Below are 24,883 nucleotides of genomic sequence, written 5' to 3'. Positions count from 1 at the left end.
ATATCAATTTACAAGAATGAATCTTCTGCAATTCCATGAACACCACTAACATGAGAATGCATTTGGAAAAATAGTTCTTCATGTAGTCACATGCTAAGACTTGCTAAAGCACAGGACCTCCTCCGGATTAACACTACAGTGCATATCAGTAAAGTGTGAGCATGCAGTTTTGCCTGAATTGTATGATATGAATTGATAAGTAGTGGTAATGACCATTTAGTAGTGGTATTGACCAATCCCACTTGATATTGCTGCCTTACACATAGCCTGATATAGAAAGTGCTAAAATTACTCTGAAGGTGCCGTACAAATGGGATACAATACCAATAGCATCTCTCCCGTTACCTTTGAGTTTACCATAGATACGGTTGACTCCTTGTACAACAGCACTCCCAGCTATGACAGTTTACTGTTTATGATTGTTACCAGTCAGGGTGGCGCTGGCTGCCATGCCACACGCCTCACATGACCTTGTCGCTTCTAAATCACCTTGGTTACAACTGGTTGACGGAAACCCACTGGGGTTCCGTTGCTAGTAAGGTCAATCATGAATGAGATGTTTTGGAGTGTCAGTACTTGTGTATCGGTACTTGAAAAAGATGCGCGAAAAAAAACCTCCCAGTTCATATTTCATGTAGTTACAAAGTATGTACATGTATGGTGTGTAACACAGACAGCTTGCATGGGAGGAGGGTATAAATAATGCCACACTCGCTCTGCTTGTTATTTCAGCATTACACTTCATTTTTCCTCCACTGACATTGAGAATAACTGCCTCTTTATCATTAAAAAAAACCCCACAAAGTTGGTGAGTAGGGAGTTTTTGCTCTGTCGTTGAAGCTTCCACATTTCATTAAATCACTCCGTCAGATGTTGTTGCACACAATCCTTCCAGATGAAAAGCATGATGGGATGAGAACTTGGGTCAGATGTCAAAGATTGTTGCTTTGACCACCTGACAACTTCCCTCAGTCAAAATCACAGCCATGTGCGTACTGTGCTGTCACCCTTCTCCGCAACTTTCAAAGCACACGTCTCCCTCTATGGTCCAAATCAGTATGTCAAGATTTACCATCCACAGGTACACTCCATTTGGCTCACACGGATCAACTTTGGTCCATGTACCACAGTTATAACAGTTCAGTCAAGTGAAGGTGAGCTTGTACAGTCTCTATATTGAGTACTTGTTTAAATCAGATAGGAACTCCACATGGACTCTCACAGCGATCTCACAGGTAGAGACTGGCAGCGAAGACTATGTCCCGCTTGATCTTCACAATACCTGCGCAGCAAATGGAAGGGGGGGGGGGGGCGCGGAGAAGGGATAACAAATGGCACACAATTTGAACACTGGTACTGCTCTAAAACACATAAAACACAAGCCATCATCACATCCATACTTGTTTCACAAACTGATAAATACTGAACAGAGAATTTGAGAAATATATGCAAACACCATTAGCCCAGTGCTGTCCGCATAAACAGTGTAAAACCTGCATGCAGTATAACAGCAAATACACTTCCATGAATATCAAAAACATGATATCTATTCAAGCATGAACTGCATTTGTGTATTCACTTCCTCAAAAAAAATAAAAAATTTCGAATCAAGACTCAATACATGTCACGTGCGCCCCGCCCCTTGCTACATGAAGTCCTTTTTATGGAAGATAATCAGAAAAATTACACAAGAGCTAATAAGGGTGAATGAAATATTGCAATCTTTTTTTGTGTGAGCTCATCCAGCATAAGTACATTGCGTTTGAAGATGACATAGCCTACTTTTGTTCATTTACAAATTAACAAATATGTGCATATAAAGCTTTAGAAAATTACTGAAATTTAATTGTGCGCTTGTCTGGCAAAAAAAAACAAAAAAAAACAAAATGAAACAAAAACAAAACAAATACAAAATTGATAATGTAAATGACCACCCCTGTGAAAATAATTAGAAATGGAAATAATTCTGATTGTTGTCTGCACTATCCACACAAGATTGCAGTGACAATCACCACGGTAAGATTGTCAGGAATATTGGAGAAGAGCTAATCACAAACCTTCTGCAAATTTATTCTCCAGTTCTGTGTTGCCGATGGCTTTGGCAGCATGACACATCTCTTTTATCAGCTCTTCAAGACGTCGCATGCAACGGATTATACTTCCTGTGACAGACAGAAAGCAATTATTCACACCATTGATTCCCAATACTTGTAACAGGATTAAGCAGTTTAGGTGGGCATGAATGTTACTTTGATTTCTTTGATAGAACTCTCACATTTGCAGACTTTTTCGCTTGAACACAGCCATCATCCTACTTTGGAATAAATGTACATGTACTTGCCAGGAGATGAAGCGATCCTCTTGGACAGCAATTCAAGAGATAAACTTAAGTTTTTTAAAACTTCAAATGCACAAATTCATACAATAATAGACTCTTAATCACATTCTCCAATAAAAAAGACCAGTCTGTATCCTGAAGACATTCACTGCTATTATGGACATCATACAATATCCAACACTCATTTTTACAAGCTTTAATGATAAATGTCTATGTTTGGCATTGGAAAAACAACCAGCAACAAGGTGTGAGAACTTAATGTTTTCAGAATCCAGCAAAAGTACAAATCTATACCAATCAAATTAAATCAAATGTGGCCATTGGTCGCGAATCATGTGGTTCAGCTGTCGTCGCCCTGTACCTTCAAATGTGTCGGTCATCTTGCAGATCTGTGAGAAGGAGGAGCCCGAGGCCCAGGCGTAGACGACCTCCATGAGGGTAGACTTGAAGGACATGACGTAGTCCTCCTCGTCAATGTCCAGCTTGGCCTCCGCACTCACCTTGGCTATCCTTCTGGCCGTGTCCTGAGGGAAGGACCAACATGGTGGACAGTGGTCATTTTTGGGGGGGACAGGAATTCAGCATTGGAATAGGAGTACATCATTGGAATCTTCTTCTTCTTATCATATGACATACGCGTAGTTAGAGTGGTTAAGTCATTGGAATAGAAATTCAACATTCTTCCCTACAAGTTTAACCCAAATTTTATTCTCTGCATTTACATAAAAGATGGTCTTTGCAACCTCTCCAATAGGCATTATCAACTATAATTCAATGATACAAGTTAATTGCACTAAATCATGATTTTTTTCATGCACAGTCACCCCTGATAACACCAATCTGGTGAGAACCCATTCAATGTCTCTTCTTCAAAGATTGATAAGTTGCATATCTTGATAGCTTGAAACTAAATCAAGTTTATACTGTACAAAGACACACACACAGAAAGTAAGCATATGTGACCGTGCATCAAAAAACGAACAAAAAGTCGCACCCCTTGATTTTACGTGAGGACTCAAAAAACGTTAACCAGGTCAACTAAGTCAATATTGAGTTTTTCAGATTTTCTGAAGAAACTACCCTTCTTCTACATTATTCTTAAGTTTGGGATCATGAAATGAATGGGAAAGTGCATTTTCAGCAGTTTTTCTACAACTCTTTTTTGTAGAGTAGAGAGAGAGGGTATGTCTTAAAGGCCCCTCTTCATTTCTTGACAACCCTTTGCACGCTCTTCATTTCCAAGTCTGATACATTTTGAAGGGATAAAGCTACTGCTTTGAAAGTTGATATTAATGATGGTCAGAATGTGTTAATACAGCATGCTCAATTTCAACTTAATCTGATAATCCCTTCATTGTTGTTGCCCCAGTGGTTAAAGGGGATGGCTAGTAACCGATCAGTGGGAATCAGTGGGAATGCTGAGGGATGATTGTTCCAATCCTTGTGGGATTTATTTAAGAGTACATTATATATCTACTGTTGTGTGAAAATTATTTGCTTCAGAACGGTCTCATATTCAAGTAATGTGCAGATTAATGCCCCGTCACTGACCAGGGACGCTTACCTGGAAACATTAAACTGCACATTACTTGAATATGAGACCATTCTGAAGCAAATAATTTTCACACAAGAATAGATATATAGTGTACTCTTAAATGAATCCCACAAGGATTGGAACAATCATCCTCCATCATTCCCACTGATTCCCACTGATCAGTTACTAGCCATCCCCTTTAACATCCTGTTTTTGGTTCCATTAATCGCACAGCTAGCACGGTTTGCTAAAGATTACGCGCTTGAATAGACAGATAGATCCTATACTTCAGAGCCTCTTATCTCAGTTCACACTTTTCCAGAATGTGTGCTCTCTTTCCAATATTTAGATAGGTTCGGAGAGTCCATTTCAGTTGAGCTATACATCATTTTAAAGCTTAAGAGTCTGCCCTTTCAGAATCTGCTCTTAACTAAAAATCCACGTCTGGCGACTTTTTGTTTGTTTTGTGATGCAGGGTCACATATGGTTTGAAAGAAGGATTACTTGGATAAACATATCATAAGTTTGATAATGACCAGGAGTTGTGTTAGATAAACAAAGACTGCAGAAACTATTTTTATATGTCTCGACCCATTCTATACGGGAATCTGGTGGCCTGTGTATCAATTGTATGGGGGTTTCAGAATTCAGTATGGAATGGGGGTAAGATTCGGAATGGCTGCGGCCCTTCTCACCTGGAGTTGCCTGAGAGCCGTTGAAACCTGGCTGGTGAGTTTTGGTGTCTCCTTGCTCTTCTCCTCAAACACAAAGCAGCTGAGTAGGGTCACACACTCCTCGGCCGTCAGAGGGTTAAACAAACCGTTGAAGATCATCTCCGTCAGGACCAGCTCATCCGCACTGAAAGAATGGCACCAAACACAATATCAACTGCTTTTTACTGCACCTTACAGAATGGTGGCATCTCTTTGTACGACCTCATGCTTGCCTCACTTTAATCATGTAAGACTTGAAATTGCAACAAACAGATCTACAATCTGTGACATCTTGTTGGATATATTATTTACAGATCTCCACTTCTTCACAAAATATGACAACTATACAGTATGTCCCAAAAATAATTACAACGGGGGCCTCCGCAATGATATCTTTAAAAATAGTGAATCAATCTAAATACAAATTCAGGGTATGAAGCTATAACTCACTGCCCACATCTTACAGAAAACCCCACTCGATTTGCTTCAGTGGTCAAAGAGAAATACGGAATTTTGTAGAGGATGTCGGGAATCTCTTCTGTCCAAGTTCTGTCTATTATTAACACACAAGATCATCAAAATGCTAAACTCCGAAGAATCCGATTCATGACATGCTTTACAACAATCCACATTTCTCTGTGACCGCTCAGTCAAATCGAATGGGGATTTCTGCAAAATAGAGCTAAAATGTGACATTTTAAGACCCTGATGTAGTATTTAGAAATTTAATCATATTGGGCGTTATCAATGAAAAAATCTGATTGTAATTTTTTGGGGGACATACTGCAGTAAGTCGCCCCAAAAATTACAATCAGATTTTCGAATTGATAGCACCCAATATGATCAACCTGTCTAAGTGCTACTTCAGGGTCTTAAAATATAACATCATAACTCTATTTTGCAGAAAACCCCAATCAATTTGGTTAAGCGGTCACATAGAAATGTGGATTGTTCTAAAGCATGTCATGAGTCTCATTCTTCCAATTTTAGCAATTTAATGCTCTTGTGTGTGAATAATATATAGCATATACAATGTACAGTATCTTTCTGATGAATTGATAAAGATTACCGGTATTATAAAATATCATGATACCTGCATGTTCTGTCTCTAGGATGTGGAGTCAAACAGACCTCATCCTATCAAAACACAATTAAAAAGTGCTGTGAATAGGCAAACCAGTAAAATGCTTTGAATAAGATTTGAGGATGAAGGAAACATCATATCACCTGCTGATCTCGCAAGCGACTCTACCCTTGGTCTCAATGACGTCGGCTGATGTCGCGAATCCCATCCTCCGGATCACTCTCTTGCGGCACTTGAGTTCGTCCATCTGGATCACGTTCCGCGCCTTCTTCAGCTCCCGCTTAGCCTCGACGATTTGCTGCGCCAGCTGCCAGATTCACATGGAGTAGCAACAAACACATATTAGTCTTTAAAAAGTACAAAACTTATCATGTGCATTAAAATCCCAAAACCTATAAATATGTTCAAGATGATGACTATGATCTCGACCAAAATATCATTTCCCTAGAGTCTTTGTCTACTGAATATAATCTTTATCAACATTGTAGAGAAAAGAAAAACTATGAAGTATTAGTTCTACAAGGACTTGGTGCTTCTTCGGGTCAGTGTAAATATGTAAATCGGGATAAATTTCATAATTTCAGAAACCCAGCTCGTAATGTCTTGTCTGTAGTGATAAGAGACTTAACCCACCTGTGCCTTCTTCTCATAGAGGCTGTAGAGTTTCTGCAGCTCGGGGTCATTGTGTAACGGATGTAGATACATGCGTTCTTCAAAGGCTTCCACTTTCTGAAGGAAACAGAAAAGTTAAAGCATATTCACATGACACAAGGTTTGTGTTAACATCTCCACAAAACTACTTCTGGAGAGCCTGTCAAATGTATTTAATATCACATTTCTCTGAAACCTCTCATTACATTATTCCAAATGTTGAAATATGGCTCTGTTGAGGAGTGTGGAATTAAGTTTATCATATTGCGCAATAAATCACGAAAATATGCACAAATAAGGATCACTTCAAGCTTTTTAGACAGGAGAAACAGACAAAATTTTAAACCCTCATGTTTTTTTCCCCCAAAACCAAAATACCATGGGAAGTTATGGAGGTGGCTTCCACTGACACTGATTAACTCTCTCCGGACCAACATCTTACAATGCTATTAATATTGTGCATAAACGTATCACTTACACGACTGAAAGACTTAACCTCTTTTATAATGTGTGATTGCCCTCTAGGTAGATAGATGGACACTGAACAGGCAGAAGAAATACATATAATTTGGATTGCAGCATCAGCCATCTGAGAGTTGGCTGACTTTCACAATGTCATCACTATGAAGTTTCGTTGCCGTGGTGACTGACCTCTACCACTTTCTTGAGACTGTCATCCTTGATACCCATGTCTTCCACTGGATCTAGGAGTGGCAGACCATCTGGAAATCTCCTCTGCACTTCCTGAACAGCGAAAGAAACACAAAAAACAACAATGAATATCGTGAGTTAGATACATTTATATGAATGAATGAATGAATGAATGAACGAATGAACGAATGAACGAATGAACGAATGAACGAATGAACGAATGAACGAATGAACGAATGAACGAATGAACGAATGAACGAATGAACGAATGAATGAATGAATGGATGAATGGTTGAATGGATGAATGGATGGGTGGATGGATGGATGGAGGGATGATGGGTGGATGGGTGGATGGATGGATGGATGGATGGATGGATGGATGGATGAATGAATGAATGAATGAATGAATGAATGAATGTATGAATGAATGAATAAATAAATAAATAAATAATCCATGGACATTGATTTTGCACATTTGGCCAACAGGGAAGAAAAAAGTTCAAGAATTGACATCGTACACTAACAATGCTTGTGGTTTTAATCATCTTGTCGTGCAGTTCATTAATCAATGTGATCAAATAATATTTACTCAGAGTATATTGCTACTTCACAATACATAATCTTCTGATTTGCAATAAAATTCTTTGCTATTGCACCAAGATGCCTAACCCATTGAAGATAGTTTGATTTTGCTATAACATGCATTTCCCATACACACTTGCCCGAGTATACTAAGGACTCATCCTCAACGGGTTCAGAAGTTATCACAATTTTACAATTTTACTTCACTTGTTACCAGAGTAATGAGGAGAGATGCATGGTGTTTAACATACCTGTACTGACTTGCCCACGCTCTGCCTGTTGTCCAATGGCCGGAGATCCTTGGGCAGGTACAGCCGGACGCTGCTGATGTCTGTCAAAAGATTCAGCAGGACGGGAACCACCTGGTCGGTCAACAAACATGGTGTCAAGAAAATACAGTGAAAGCTGATCAATCTTTTGTGATTTGCCTAGCTTGCTTCATATATGTTGTAATTCTGTCATCGAACCTACAGCTAAGCTTTGTAAGTTTTCTTCTTTGAAACAACCCCTTGACATTCAACTTTATGATTAACCATAGAAACAGCAGGTATCAAACATAGCATGGCAGTGAAGTCAGAGAGAATGCAATCATTGAGTGACTACACTAGCTATGAGTTTACAGTTAATAAAGATAGTCTTTGAACACATTTAATGATTGATCACTTTTAAAGGTCCTGTATACGTTTGGGAACACTGATTTTAAAAAATTTCAAGATTGGACATTTAATGCATATGTGTAGGTCTGTTGTACCACAAAACATCCTATCATATAAAATTTTCATGATAAAGCCTAAAATATCAGGAGATGTCTGTATTTTTCTCAGTAAACCGTAACTGTAGACAGTTTAGTCTGGAAACATTTTTATTATAACTATTGTTCACATTTTGTATATTTAACAATACTTCACATCAATTTTACCGATTCAAATTTTTACAGAGGTTGTTTCTATCCCTAACTCATATTTTAGAACTATTCTAAAGCACTAATGCTGGGTTTTTGTTTCATCTGCAAATGGTAAATTACGCCTTTAACCTTGACTAACTTTATCATAAGCCACAACAGTGATGTTTACTAACTCTACATCTTAGACATTGAGATATTGAACATCACTGTTGTGGTGTATGATAAAGATTTCTTTTATATTACTTTGGGTGAGATCAAGACTCGTATCCATATGCTTTCATGGACCTATTAATATACCTGGTTGGAGAAAATCAACATAGGTTTATCTCCTGGTTAAAAAAAAAATATCCATAGCTTGTGAAGCAACTATTACAAGTTCACTAAAAAAGGCAACTGTCATCTTAGCACCAGCTTTTTACCACTCACTGCCACAGAACTACCAACTTTCTACCACTTTATCAATACCTTACCACAAACTCACCACAAGCTTACTACCAATTTATTAATAGCTTTCTACCAGCTTACAAACATCTTACAACCAACATACCGTACTACCTGCTTACTACCAGGTCATAACCAGATTACTACCAATTTACTACTGGTTTACTACCAGGCCACAACCAGCTTACCACAAGTTTGCACCCAGCTTATTACCAATTTACCACCAGCTTACAAACTGCTTATCCACTACCAAGCACCCATGACGCACTCGCCCCACTCACCGTCATCTCCCCTTTCTCTCCCGCCTTGGCCGGCCGGGCCGCCTCGGACGCTGCATTCTTGATGCTATCCTGGGAGCAGCTCAGGAGGACCTCTGCCACGTAGAGAGGGACATCTTTGCTGGCGTTGCTGGCCTTCTGGTTGGCCTTCCTCTGGAAATTTATGACCACGCCCCAACCAAAGTCATCCTCTCCATTCTTCACCTGCAGCAGAGGGAGATACCGAAAGAGATGAGACACATATATTTCAGCCAGGAGTATTGATAATGACAGTGGTATCACGGTATGAGCATGTGTGTATGTACATATGGGTGTCTGCATGTGTGTGAGTGTGTGCTAAAAGTAAACTTGTATAAGCATGAAGACAGTTTCACACTGCTTTCAGAATTCGCACTAGCCAACAGAAGCCCAAAATCTATGAATATTAAAGGGATGGTACAGTTTTCGTTTAGATGGGGGTGCAGGTTTCCAATTGTTTTGTGTGTATGTTTGTGAGATAATGAGAAACCTCTTATGAAATATGAAAGAACATGTAATTCCACACACACACACACAAAAATTGATGCTAACAAAATGCAACAAGCCATGACTTTTATATGGCTCTCTTTATTTTACCATGTTTTGGGATATCTCAGTCATTTCAAAATCAATTTTCATCAAATTATATGTTCTCTAACATTTTATGGAGGGGTTTCTAAATATCTCGCAAAATATTATAAAGGCTGAATCCTCACCTCAAGCAATACTGTACCATCCCTTTAATATACCAAGGTACAGAGAATACTTCTGCAGTTACAGTATGAAATTGTTGTTGTTGCTGTTGCTGTTTTCATCTCTCACCTTGACCATCCTGCCCGGCTGCATGAATGGCAGACAGTACTTGGGTCGGGTGATGAATTCTCGGATCTCTCCAGCAAGCTTCCTCAGCTGCTGCCGGATCTTGTAATAAGACTCGATGCTGTCCTCCTGGGGAATCGCCATGGCATTGTACTCCTCCTCCAACTTACGCAGCTCTGAAAGATGTTGCAGAATACAGTAAAGGAAAGTTACTCTCATGAACAATATAGTATATCATCATTAAAGAGTTCATATATTTACCACATGATTCATATACTGTAAAAGTGGATATTTCGCGCGACTAATTTTTCGCGCTTGGCCGGGTAAGAAGAGTTTCACGTGTTTCTAATTCCACGGAATCAAGACACCAAGTGCAGGAACATATGGCAAGCAAAAATATTCGCGTGCTTTTATTTTCACGCTAGTTTCTGGTTGCGCGTAATGCGCAAAAATTTCAACACCGCGAAAATTTCCACTTTTACAGTACTGCAACTACCATTATCAAACTGTTATGTCCTAAAAAGAGTGAACAAAGACAGGGGCAGAGAGCAATTATTTCAAAAAGAGCCACTTCAGGAGTCTTCTGGTAAATCAATGAACTATATCTTATTCCGTCACATTCTTCATAGACAGGAATACAGAGTTACAATGGTGGTCACCTTTTAACAGAGCATAAAGCCTCTCCAATCATGAAATAATGCACCTACCAATGAAAACAAACAAACAAACAAGCAAAAAAAAACACCAAACAAACAAACAAACAAACAAACAGCTGCACAATTTATATAGGGACTTACCAGCAAAATATAAACAGCTTCAACAACTGCATCTGTAATCATTTTTAGTTACTTGGCATTATTAAAATGTCTACAGCCAAAGGCTCATATAATTTTTGAATGCTGTTGGTGTAGAGGCACACAAACCACAGACCTGCAAACATATAATTTGAATTGGCATCCACCCTAGACTGAGAATGCACAGATCAAAACAGTGCTGAAATGATTAGATGTTATCTCACACGAGAAATCCACTCTTCTGACACTATTCTGCTACTTACACAGCATTCATACTTTGAACTCTTTATAGTACTAGATTACAGACTACAAATTACAAGGCAGAGGTCGGATTCTGGACCCACTTTCAAAGAGTTCGGGGATGGCGGTGTAGTTCTGGAACTGGAAGAAGGACCTCTCCAGCATGTACTCTGGGTTGATCCCCTCCACCCTCAGCAGGTTCATCACCATGTTGTACGTCAGGTGGAAGGCACTGTTCAGGGGATCCGCCTGACCCTGCAGAGGTTAAAGGTCATAGGTCAAATTTACTCAAAGGAGCTATTTTAATGGTAGTTGTGATATTTCAAACAAAAACCAACAAAAAAAATAGAAGAAAAGAATCTGAAAAGGGCAGAGTATAATACGGTCATACAGATGAAACAGTACACCTTGTAATTATGTTTCTGGGATTTCATGAAGCAATGTATTCTGACATCCACTCTATGAATAGAATGAATGGGATGATCATTTTCATGCCCATTGTATACAATTATTGGTCTCCTCCTTTGTGATTTAACATGACATTTATTCGAACGTGTTACTGTTCTTTAATGAAGTAAGATTGCATTGTCGGAATCTTGTAAATTTGAAACGGAACTACACAAAAAAAAAAGTCATTTGTTCGCCCTTCCTCCATTCATTTGTTTGTTTGTTCATTCATCCATCCATCCATCCATCCATCCATCCATCCATCCATCCATCCATCCATCCATTAATTCATTCATTCATTTTTCCATGGAGCTTTGGCATATAAATAGTAACCATGATATACTTAGTGTTTTTCAGAAAACAATGACATCACACTGCCATGCGCTTAAACTGGATCGTGTGGCACAGCTACTATTGCATGTGTTGACCAAAATATAAAGGAGGACATTAAGATTGAAAGATGGACAGACGAAATGCTCACTGACCTGTAAGATGGTCTTGCCTACCCCTGGGCTCATCTTCTCATCTATCATGAGGATGACAATGCCTCGGTCATCCAGGCCGCGCCTACCAGCCCTACCACTCATCTGAATGTATTCCCCGGATGTCACCTGAGAGGATGAAACATCAGTTATATTGTATACATGTTGGCGAAATATAAGGATTATGGTACAAACTGGATATTAGGCTCATTACAAAATACACTGTTCTGAAGTCATCTTCAACATACCTGTTACAACAAATATGAATGTGGAATTTGCTTCAACATCACTCTAAATTTTTTCTTTTTAAACCTAGCCTCTTCAAAACAATCTTTCACACACTCACTGAGAAGCAAGGAGTTAAATATTCTAAGAACATCAAGACACTTGATTGTAAATTATTCTATGACCCCCCCCCCCTCCCCAAATAAATTAATATATCACTACAAAGGCTAAAAGTGAACCAAAGTTTAATTTCGTCGGTTGAAAAAGATAAGGGCGTTAAGGTACCACTAACCCTATGACGTTAACTGCCTTATCTTTCTCAACCGGCAGTTGTCCTTTTTGTGCCTTATTTGCCAATAGGCACAATTTTGGGCCTGACTTTGTTTTTGCTGATCGGCACACACTTTCTGAAACTATCCACTGATAAAGAGAAATAACCAAGTTGTGATAATCCTTATTGTATCACTGAGGCCTTTACATGGAATGGAGTTCACGGCATTATTCATACAAAGGTGTTTTGTCTGATATCTTTAAGGCAATGTTTGTGTTTGCATTAACAAAATACCTATGTCAAGAGCCTTGTAAGATGCAGCCAAGTGCATAGGCAAAAAAAAAAAATAGCATTAAAGTAACACATATAGTATCATTACATTGCAACATACTGGTTCCCATGAACTGGAGAATGAACACTGGCAACCCTCACAAACTCACCCATCTGAAGTCCTTCCCATCAAACTTGCGGGCGTTGGTGAAGACGACGGTCCTGGCCGGCATGTTGAGGCCCATGGCGAAGGTCTCCGTGGCAAAGAGGGCCTTGATGAGGCCCTCGGAGAAGAGGATCTCAATGGTCTCCTTCAGGATTGGCAGGAGACCGGAGTGGTGGATGCCAACGCCCCTCTTCAGCAGTGGTAGGACATTCTCCACCTGTAGAGTGGGATGGATGTCGAAAACTGATATCCCATTTACACACACAGTCAGAGTTGGTTCTATCCAGAATTCTGGCAAATTGTGTCTGCTCTGACAGAATTTTTTGGCCCACACATATTGATCACAATCTCAATTATGTTAGGACAGGTATGGACTACATGGAAAGTAAATTGGGCCACTTATTTGTCTGCATAAAATTAGGGTATTTTCTTGATCGGGTACTGTTAATGCTGACATCTTCGCAAATGACAGATGATCGGACATTTTCGTGAGTTGTTAATTATGCACTTTGTGGTTTTTTCATTATCATGACAACTGCAACACACACAAAAAAAAAAGATATCATGAATGCTCACAAGTCAGTGCAACTTCTCATACAAACCTGTTTTGTTGAAGTATGGCTTGAAACGAGATTAAATCTCTCAGAAAAAAAAAATACTCGTACTGGTAATCATTTCATGTTTCAATGCCAGTGTGCTGCCCTTGGACAGTAAGAGTGGGGCAAATTTCTGTTTCCATCTTTGCCAATATTTTTGCCGTTGTTATATTTCCGATCGAGAGCCTATGTGTAAAATCTGCAAAAGCAAAACCACTGCAAAAATGTTGGCGTTTACAGCGTGTCGACTGATTTTCTGACCTGCGGTAGTTTCTTGTCCTCCTCTGAGAGGCAGTCCATGGCGTTGTTGAAGACCTCCTCCACCAAGGTCTTCTCCTCCGGGCTGTTGAAGTCCAGCTTGGAGACCTGCAGGCCGTACGCCTCGCACTCCTTCTTGCTGAAGCTGAAGACGATGACAGGCTGGAAGCTCTTCTCCATCACCATCTTCACAATCTTGAAGATGTTTGACTGACCTGAGAGGATAAAAAAAAAATGTGATGAATATTGGTATGTCTAACCAAAAAAAAAACTGAAAAACTCAACAAAATAAAATAAATAATTATGACATTAGGATCTCTGAGAAATTACAAGAAACAATGTCTTTGTGGAAGAAAAGATATGAATAACTCACTTCTGGAGGAATGTGCATCAAAGACTGTAAAAAAGAAGTTTTTATTGTCGATAAACTTTCACAAACAGATAAAAGTAACAATATGGCTACAATGGCTTGAATGCATTATCTTTCTATTACCCATACTGCTGCTCATTACTCTATTGTTAATTAGTAAGTTGCACAAGCCTGTCATGTAGACCACATGATCTCTTCTCCCAGAGAAGTATTTCATGTTTGCACAAACAATATTGGTAGAGACCATTCAGTATAGACCGTATCCGTTCTTAACATTGACACACGTGCTCGGACATCTGCACGGAGAAAGTGCAGAACAAATATCGTAGAGTACCTTTTGTTCCACCACGGCGCCCTCTCTGGTCACCTTTTGCTGCATCGCCTGCGTCTCTCAAGACCTGCATGGCGGCGTTAAAGTTGTCTTGTCGGAAGTCTCCCTGAAAGATTGACAGAGTGAAATGCAAATCAAGACAATTCAACAAAAACAGACAAACTTCAAAATAATTGTCAAAGGTCGCATAGTTGCATCTCTGAATGTATGAATGAGAAAACTCTATACCCAGCCTGATTACGGGCTGCTATATTTAAAATTAAGGGCCATATTAGGACTAGTAGGAAACTGACACATCTATCCATTCATGCTGCACTTTGCCTGATAAATGAGTGTCAGAATCGATACAAGCAGAAAACATTTCATTTGAATGTAGTTTGACTTGCGAGGGAGATTAAATGCCAACAAACAAACACACAAACAAACATACAAACCCTGTATTCCAATTAGAAGGCATCTCAAATCTTTGCCTCTTTCACATATAAAATTTGTATAAGAATTAGTCACATGTGATTACACACTGGTGTGTAAATCATAACAAGGAAAAGTAGAAATTACGCGGTGCGTAATATATGTCCCCGCCGGAAGTAGCATTTAGTAGCAAAATGTACAATATAGGTAAAAAGATCAAGGTCAAAGGTCAAAGAAGTCAAAGGTCAAAATTCTATGTAGAAGTTTTGAAGCCCTCACCTAGTGCCATCACATAAAGCAAACGGAATCGAAATCGGGTTAGAAATGGCGAAGGAGTAGCATTTTGTAGCCAATGTACAATATAGGTCAAAAATCAAGGTCAAAGGTCAAAGAAGTCAAAGGTCAAAATTCTGTGTAGAAGTTTTGTAGCCCTAACCTAGTGCCATCACATAAAGCAAACAGAATCGAAATCGGGTTAGAAATGGCGAAGGAGTAGCATTTGGTAGCAAAATGTACAATACAGGTAAAAAATCAAGGTCAGAGGTCAAAGAAGTCAAAGGTCAAAATTCTGTGTAGAAGTTTTGAAGCCCTCACCTAGTGCCATCATATAAAGCAAACGGAAGCAAAATCGGGTTAGAAATGGCGAAGGAGTAGCATTTTGAAGCAAAATGTACAATATAGGTCAAAGGTCAAGGTCAAAGGTCACAACTGAAATTCTGTATAGCAGTTTCAAAGCTCCCATGTAGTGCTATCATATAAAGCAATCAGAATCAAAATCGGGTTAGAAATGGCGAAGGAGTAGCATTTTGAAGTAAAATGTACAATATAGGTCAAAGGTCAAGGTCAAAGGTCACAACTGAAATTCTGTGTAGAAGTTTTGAAGCTCCCATGTAGTGCTATCATATAAAGCAAACAGAATCAAAATCGGGTTAGACATGACGAAGGAGTAGCATTTTGAAGCAAAATGTACAATATAGGTCAAAGGTCACAACTGAAATTCTGTGTAGAAGTTTTGAAGCTCCCATGTAGTGCTATCATATAAAGCAAACAGAATCAAAATCGGGTTAGAAATGGCGAAGGAGTAGCATTTTGAACATTTTGATCACACACGGACGCACGGACGGACAGACGGACACACGGACGCACAGATGAACAGACACACGGACACACACACGTACGGAGCCCGTTTCATAGTCCCCTGCTCGAACTTGTTCGGCGGGGACAATAATCAGGATGTACTGTATAGTGCATAGCAGTCTCAAAACAGAATGCCTCTGCTAATCAAAACTGCAGCAGGGATATCTAGCAACCTACAGATGAGGAATATGATTACATTCTGAACAGGGTGGAAACCCAGTCTCACCTTTTCATCTACCACAAGGTGGAGTCCATCGCCTCCTGCAGGGAAGATGTAGTGCTGGAGAGGAACCGGTCTATACTCTGTGTATACCACATGGCATGGCTGGAAATACAGAAAAAAAAAGAGAGAAATAGATACAAAGTCATGTGATACTGCATACACCATATCTATTGCAGTGTTTTTATATTCTCGCAAATTTGAAAAGTCAACCGATATTCACAAATTTCGTGATAGAAATGTAATGTACAATATATTGTATCTAAAAGGTCACCTAGGCTTTTCTTGAAATGGATTGACATGCATTCCATATCCTACTGTTGCAGTTCTTGATCACAAATTCATTTTCTCACAAAATTGCTTTACAGGTTCCAACACATGTCATATGCTTGAAAAGTATACACTGCATATACGGAGTATATAATACACAAATATACACATTAAAAAGTAGAGAATATATAGAATCATGGCATTTTTATCACATTTATGCACATTATAAATCTATCACAGTACACATGAAGAAATTAACATACCAAGTAAGTGTACGAAGAAAACATAATTTGGCACAATGACAAATACGACATAGCAAATATGCTGCCCTTCACAATGGGGCACATGACTGGTTACATTCTGATCAGGGTTGAGCCCTTCACAATAGAAGCAACCTGCAATGATTGCAAGTTCTTTGGCAGCAGTCACATGAACACCAACTTCTAGAGATCAACAAGTCTCTGCTGTGAATGCTGCAGCCATTGCATTACTACTGGTAACAGAAATTGCAAGTAACTTCAAGAAACAGGTCGGAAATTGGCATTCTATGGGTTAGACACTGACTGAAAGAAATAAAAGATTTGTCTTCCAAACCTGCTTGTGGAGGTGGCAGATCCACTCAGCGAACTGCTTGGCGTTGGGTATGGTGGCCGAGAGGAAGACGTAGTGGACGTTGTCTGGTAGGAGGATGATGGTCTCTTCCCACACCACTCCACGATCTACATCCAGGATTCAAACCACACCACCGATAAGTCTCAATTTTCTGATGAGGTGGCTAACATGCATTATCTCATTTACTCTAAAGTAAACATGGCTAATAATTCTGTTTAGTTTGGTGTGAAGGCACTTGGCTAGTCAATGTTGCTCATGGTAGTGCCACACGGCTTCATTGACATCAGCCATCATACTGTACAAGCTTTCATACTCATGTAAAACACTGACAAATAACTGATTTTTACTAACTGGCCAATGATCATTGTTAATACAGTGATCACTACAAATTCTTTGATGGTTCATGATCACAATAATCTATGCACAAACACACATATAGAATACACACACATGGATAACATGCACAAATGCTGAAGGAGAATAAATCATGAAAGGTCAAAGCTTTGCTCAGACATAAACTTTTGACAGACTGTTGATGTATTCCTGCACAAACTAACATCATGCATATTACCTACTTGAGTTGCCATCATTTGGGAAAGAATTTGGAAAAAATTTTTATGTGTAATGTAAAACAAGGAATGTGCTCACGAGTGCATTCTAATTTCATGATTTTCGTGAGAGCCAAGATTCACAAAATTAAAATGCATGCAAAGGCCCTTGTCTACACTATATGCATTGAATATGAGAGGCACTCCACAAAAATTTCATGCCACTAAAATATCATGTTTTACAGTACCCCTCCAACAATTATTAATTCTGACGGCCAGACATTTTGCCAGAGGCTTGCTCAAAATAGCAAGCAATTAATGCATACAAACTGGATATGCAAGTAATTAAAATACATGGAGCCAGTTAAAGTAAAATGAACAGCTCATGAGTACATCATTAGAGAAAATATGCTGGATTTGAATGTGTTGAGAAAGTGATTGCTTTAGAGTCACTTCACTGCATCACCTGAGCTCCACTTGTGAGAGAGAAGAGTGTTCCACTCTAGCTTTGTATGCTGCTACAGCATTACATCTCATACTCACTCTTGTCTCTCATGTAGTGAATCTCATCAAAGATGACCCAGCCGACCTCTCGCATGATCTCTGACCCTCGATACAACATGCTGCGCAGAATCTGAAGAAAAGTATGATGCACAATGCAATAAAATGAATACATATGTCTAACACTTCTGACAATTAGTGTACAAGATGTGACACAGACAGTCTTATGAAAATGACCCTGAACTTTGACCCAACTTATAAGTGCCAAACAACTATTTGGTCAATTGCCCTCTCAAAAAAATATTCATGTACCAAGAATAATAATAAAAATAGTCATTAAAAACATTTCTCATATCATTGTGTAAACAGTGAGAGTTTAAATCTGAACATGACCTTAACAATAATCTGATTTTTGATTATCAAAACAAAACAAGACAAAACTGGGCTTCAATCTTATGTCTCTTTTACAGCTCATGATAAAACAAACGGCTAACCTATGTCACACTCTCACAAGTGCTTTCTCTAAACCTCAATTCAAACTTTGATACTGACCTCTGTTGTCATGATAAGGCAACTGGCCGATGGGTTGATGGTGACGTCACCAGTCATCAAACCCACATCCTGGAACTCCTCAAACATCTCCCGGTACTTCTGGTTGCTAAGGGCCTTGATGGGTGTGGTGTAGATGACCCTCTGCTTGTCCCTCAGCGACATAGCAATGGCATACCTTGGAAGAAGAATAACACAGAGACAGAAAGGTGGGAGAGGGAGAGATTATTATCCTATTATAAGACCTACTTTAATCTCTCTGGCCTCAATGGACAACCTTTGTTTCTCCTTACCTTTGCCAAAAGCACAGAAAACATGCAGGCACCATTATACATTCCTACAGCTGTAAATGTTTTTAGGAATTTGCAAAGGCTTCTGGTGTTAACAAACATGCTGAAAAAAACAACAACAACTATTGTACGCAGACAGAAAGAATTCACTCCTATTTCACAAGAATATATTCATTTTCACAGCATACCTTCTGTTTTCTATAGACCAATTCTGTTTGAGTCCTGTTTAATATGGTAATTTCTAACTGGGAAGCTTCAAGTATGCCTAACAAAAGATAATTTATGCACTGACATAGCAACACACCTGGCTCGTTGCATAACCCCCATTGAAAGTGTTTTTGATCTTCTTTGGAAGCCCCCCAGTTGCGGGCACCATAAGTGAAATTGCTGTGAAGTCGGATTTATCTATAGTGCTTCTAAATATATTGATTTTCATTTGATTCTACCACTACATGAGAACAAGTGACACTCACTCTGCACAGACAGTTTTCCCTGCCGAGGTATGGGCAGACACCAGGACCGACTGCTGGTTTTCCAGACACTTGATGGCCTCCTTCTGGAATGGATCCAGAATGAAAGGGTACTCCTGGATGCGGGAAATACAAAAGTCATAGCCAGATAATTTCATGTCCCACTAGTACAAAAATCATGCCAATATGTAATCATGCAACAGAAGAATGGACATTACATTTGATCAGAGTTCAATGAGGAGCTATACGTTGGAGCAAGCAAGACATTACATTTAAAAACAGATACAATATTAAAGGGACTGTACATTTCTTGGTTGAGGTGAGGAATACATTATCTCAGAAAAAAAAAATGTTATAAACCTGAAGATAAGTCTCTACCAAAACTACACATTCCCTTTAAAAGATATCCTACAAGCCTCACACTGACTATAAGTCATACAACGGAATAATAGCAAGAACTTGAGAAACACACTGAATCTACATGAAAAATGAAAATAAAAAACACTGAGAGTCAAATCGAACTTGACTATCCACTTTAGGAGAAGACTGGCTGACACGCAAAAATATGCTCACCTTTGCTGCCTTCTTGCCGGTCGGTTCTAGGGGTTTGTACTCCTCGTCGATTGGAATGGCGACTTCATGGGTGCATCCTTCGAGGCATTCCACATTGTGAGTCTTGACTTGCGGTAGGATTTCTGACAAACTAATCATTAAGAGGAGAACAGGAAAACTCATGAATGAAATACAGTATCTGGTTTACTGCTACCTGCTGCCACGATCTAAAGAATATCTGCAACAATCAATATATACTGCGATGTTGGCATCACATACAGCAGCTTCATGCCGAGTACAGTCAGTCAGTTAGCATTACACATACAAGCATATGGTATGCATGAAGGTAAAAAACAATTAACAAAACAAAAAGAAAACAAAATTGATTTATAAATTTGCATGATAAACATTCAGGAAAGAAGCAAATATTACAAATGAAATTCAAACTTTATTATTCTAGGCATCTTTGATCCACAAATTGATTTTGTTTATTATGCATCCACAAAGTGAGCACAACAATAACTGCTATTTGACAGGTGAACAACGATGTAACAGATAGTCAGCTTTGCCCTTTCTACAAACAATCAGGCTAATTACAATGTAGGTGCCAAGGAAAATTTTGCAAACTCTCTCTTTCCCCGAACCTGCACCCTTTGGCAGTTCTCAAATCTTAATATTGTGATGTTAAATGCCAACTGCAAATGACATCTTGAAAGCTTTTCATAGACTGTCGGAAAATTCCACAACTTTCCACAGCCCCATCGCCAAACAAAGAAGTATCTACTCTCATAGTCTGTAACTTACTTGAGTTCCTCAGTGAGCAGTGATGTCTTGGACTTCTTCGGTTCCCCCAAGTCGGAAGCCACCGACTCTGCTGACCGCTTCGGGATCCTGACAATCGAAAGATGAAAACAATGAAGCCATGTGGTGTCTGTAGGCAGCTTTCCTGCTTTGCATTCACATTTGTCCCGTGGCTAGGCATGTCACATACCAGGAATTTCCAGCTGTCATATGAATGACAATAGCTCTCACTGAATTTGCCTCGGGCAGAGTATCAATAAGTTGATACCACATATCTTCCATGTGCGTGTGTGTGTGTGTGTGTGTTGTATTTTGATTACTTTCTCTATTCTCCATCCATTCCTGGTTTATACCCCATGTCAGTGTAGAACCATTATTTTGTCGTTGCTTACTTTGCTGTATTTCTGGTTTGTCTACTCTCCTGTTGTTGTCTGTCAAGACCTTGTATTAATTTGCATTAGTTTCCTTTTCAGCACTGCCTTGCAGTCTGACATTAATTCAGTAGTCACCTCCATCACCATCACTTCAGATACCTTTCCTCTCCTTCAGTTTTGTCACCTTCATTCTTTCTCCATTCAAGTGTGTTCATTCATTTTATCCCACACCTGATTCTTGAGTTGAGCCCAGACAGCTCCCATTCTTACGTAATCACTCCCTTCTGCTTCCATCATCTCACGCTCCCCTTATTGGTTGATTTATTGAATTAGACTCTTCCACTTTATTGAAGTCCTCCGTTCCATTTAGTCCTATTGGTTGCTATAGATAATTTGAATATATGTAAATAATAGTTGTGTAAATCATGTTCATGAAGAAGTTTACTGAGGGCGAGTTGTCCTCAGAATAAAACAGAGCATTACCAGAATTCATCGCCTTCGGTTCATCTTATTTGCATCTTCTCAGCTCGGGGTTAGCTCATGGGCACATGGGTACAAATGACCTTTCTTCTTTCTCAGTTGATTAGGCACTCCACTAGTTTCAAGCGACAGAAGGCATTTAAGCTTGCCCGACATAGCAATTTAAAGAATTCATCAGTCATGTTCAAACAAAGGATGAACTTGCGTAGACCAGGTGATCAGAATGATCCTTCCAGTGGCATTTTGGAAAGCATCCATTTCATTATTTTGCATTGAATATATTAACAATCTCTTTCTATTGATATTGTCAGATGCCGCTTTTGCTGTAACTGAATAAAATTAAAATATCTGTCTGGCAAACTGACTAGTCTAGTCATGGACAGCATGGTTAATTTACATCAACTTTAGAATCATCTATAGTAAGCCATCAAAAATTTGATCACAGCTTGACTATAGCATATACTCATTACTAATAGATCTCAATGTTCAATATTCGACTCAGTTTAAAGGCATGTTACCCTTGATTCAAACGTTCCCATGAATAGACCACTCTTACGAATATAAATTCCCTGAAATTCATGAATACAAAATGGCGCAAATCAAGTGCAAAATTCATACTATGCAACTACCGCCACATGTGTTCCGAAGAGCACAACAGTGGGCCACGTCGCCGGACCCCCAAAATCATTGTCGCGACCCTCCCAGTCCCAGGTCAGCTCGCATAAGCAGTTCAACGGGTAAGTAATGGGTAAGTAAAGTTGCATAGCAACACATATAACTATACACAGCCCAGTCGCTGTAAGTAGCGCGACAGGGCTGTACCAACGGACCGACAAACACGAAGAGAGTTCAGCGATCGCATGGCGATCGCTTTGAATTTTGATACTTTACTCTTTAGTTCATTTTTTGTCACCTCAAACTCATCGAACAAACAAAATAATAATGAGACTTCATATATATGCTATCAAAATTGAAATTCACATTTTACAACTTACCAGTACCAAAAATGATGATTTAATATGCAGCATGTGCAAACGGTACATCTGATAATCGGCAGTTCAATCGATCTGTCGACCGTGTGTGCTGCTACCATACAGCGCACGCACGCAATAGATCGCTGCACTTCCAGCCACGCACGCCCACGCATAACTTGCTAAGTAGTCACTCGCCATTTTTGAATTCTGCAACGATGAACCCCGATGGTCAGGGACTCCTTCGCTGTTCTGCTGCGTTAGAAAGTGCTATTTTTTTGTTCAATGGACTTATCGTGAGGGCTCTCTATGGACTTATGAACCTTCTGTAATACAAGCATGCACTTAAAGGACAAGTTCACCTTCATAAACATAAGGATTGAGAGAATGTAGCAATATTAGTAGAACACATCATTGAAAGTTTGAGGAAAATCAGACAATCCGTTCAAAAGTTATGAATTTTTGAAGTTTTTGTGCGGTACCCGCTGGATGAGAAGACTACTGCAGTGTATGAATAACTTAGATGTCACATGCGTACAACAATATAAGGAAAATATAAAGAGAATTTCACAAAATTCCATCTTTTGAAAAAAGTACACATTCCCCTGACTCGTTACCGACAAATGTTATGGGTAATAGAATTCCCCCTGCCTTTAGAAAGAGGCAAGTCAAATGCTCTTTTATTATGCGAAAAAAGTGAAAATATGTTGAATTTTCTTTTACATTTTCTTTATACTGTTGTACGCATATGACTCACAAGCTGTAGTAGTCTCCTCATCCAGTGGTTCCAACACAAAAATTTGAAAAATTCATAACTTTTGCATCGATTGTCCAATTTTCCTCAAACTTTCACTGATGTGTTCTACTAATATTGTTGCATTTTGTTTATGAAGGTGAACTTGTCCTTTAACGTGAGTAACGTATAAATTCTAATAAGTTTTGTAGTCGTGTTGTGGTTCCCCACTTTGAAGGTGCATGCTTCGTTGGTCAGACGCTGTATTCGCACAGCGTACTACAGCGTCTGGTCGGGCTACAACACATATAGACTTGTTTCATTCCAAGTTTCGAAGTTACTAGTCCGTTTATCTGCATTGAATCTGTACAGCGTGCACAATTACAGCCACGGTGCATGGCAGCAGTTTCTGAGATAATTCGTGCGTTTACGCGCTATTTATAAATTATATTTTGCATGCCACTGTGCCAGAATTTGCGATATTCGCCATGGTTCGACTGCAACGTGTATGTGTTGAATCTCTCGCACAGCGTGGAGTATATCGAGTACCACGCTCTCATAGTGCGATGTATACAGTTTCGTCTACGCGTGACATGCACACTAATCCATTCATAGGCGGGGCACGGCGGTACGTCGTGAGTTCGAAGCATGGACATGGGGTCGAACAATGAGCGCAGGCGTTCGAATCATGCACGCTATTTTGCTTCCGCAATTTAGGCAGTCGAAAAATGGGTAACTTGCTTTAAGCCTTTACTTGTCTTTGAGATCTTGACCGAAAGATCGGTCTGCATCTTGTTGGGTAATTATGTTCCGCGCCGCGGAGACTGCGTCTGGCTTCACAGAACCGACCGAGAATCCCCTCCTGTGAGAGCCATAAATGTCAAAAAATTATTTTAAAAACTCCTCCCAACAGACGAATTTTTCTGTCTGTTTTAGGACATGATTATCACACACGGTGGGTTCACGCCACGCCACCGACCGCGCCACCGGCCGGCGGCCACCACCGTACCGCATGCGCATCACATGGGCCCAGCGACTGTCCACTGTCACTGATCCACCACGTCAATCATTTTCAAGCACATCTACAACATGTATAGATATGAATGGGACTGAGCTGTGTGAAACTCGCAGTCTAACTTATTTAACTTTTTCGTCTATATACCTTTTATCTGACCCTTTCTCTGAACTTGTTCCTGGCTTTTCTCCTTTTGATGTCGTTGCATCATCAAAAACACTGAATAGATCTCCTCCAAACGCGTCTGCCATTTTATTTCTCCCTAGTTTGGTCAAGCCTTCGTGGCGTGGAAGAGGGGATTTCTATTTCGCCATCCGCACGTTGTCGCAAAAAGCAAACTGCATGAGACAAGTTGACAATATTGGTGAATCGATTATGTTCACAACCTGATCGATTATATTATACTTACGTACGGTTCTAGGAACAGCACCCCCTGGAAAACCACCCTCCGGATAACTACCACCCGGATAATTACCCCCCAGGACA

At 39.6% G+C, this 24,883-nt stretch overlaps 1 protein-coding gene across 1 annotated transcript; it reads right to left on the bottom strand.

Moving 5' to 3' along the window:
* Positions 1 to 1,229: 1,229 nt before the first annotated feature.
* Positions 1,230 to 24,648, bottom strand: LOC139731438 (exosome RNA helicase MTR4-like). The gene is made up of 23 exons (XM_071642323.1): positions 24,545 to 24,648; positions 20,828 to 20,914; positions 20,045 to 20,174; positions 19,475 to 19,587; positions 18,715 to 18,889; positions 18,205 to 18,295; positions 17,096 to 17,220; positions 16,238 to 16,336; positions 14,467 to 14,569; positions 13,766 to 13,977; positions 12,913 to 13,125; positions 11,980 to 12,105; positions 11,152 to 11,302; positions 10,017 to 10,189; positions 9,180 to 9,380; positions 7,805 to 7,915; positions 6,972 to 7,064; positions 6,303 to 6,398; positions 5,813 to 5,976; positions 4,568 to 4,730; positions 2,700 to 2,862; positions 2,058 to 2,162; positions 1,230 to 1,282 (listed from the first exon to the last, which is right to left on the bottom strand). Exons 1-23 carry the CDS (start codon positions 24,646 to 24,648, stop codon positions 1,230 to 1,232), a joined length of 3,051 nt encoding a protein of 1,016 aa, XP_071498424.1.
* Between the last annotated feature and the right edge of the window lie 235 nt (positions 24,649 to 24,883).

This window comes from Diadema antillarum, unplaced genomic scaffold (genome assembly GCF_040938485.1).
Source record: "Diadema antillarum isolate AM-2024a unplaced genomic scaffold, OU_Dant_1.0 seq00000372_RagTag, whole genome shotgun sequence".
Taxonomy (NCBI): Eukaryota; Metazoa; Echinodermata; class Echinoidea; order Diadematoida; family Diadematidae; genus Diadema; species Diadema antillarum.
The sequence above is the reverse complement of the archived record's forward strand: the minus strand, read 5'-3'. Positions and strand labels throughout refer to the sequence as shown.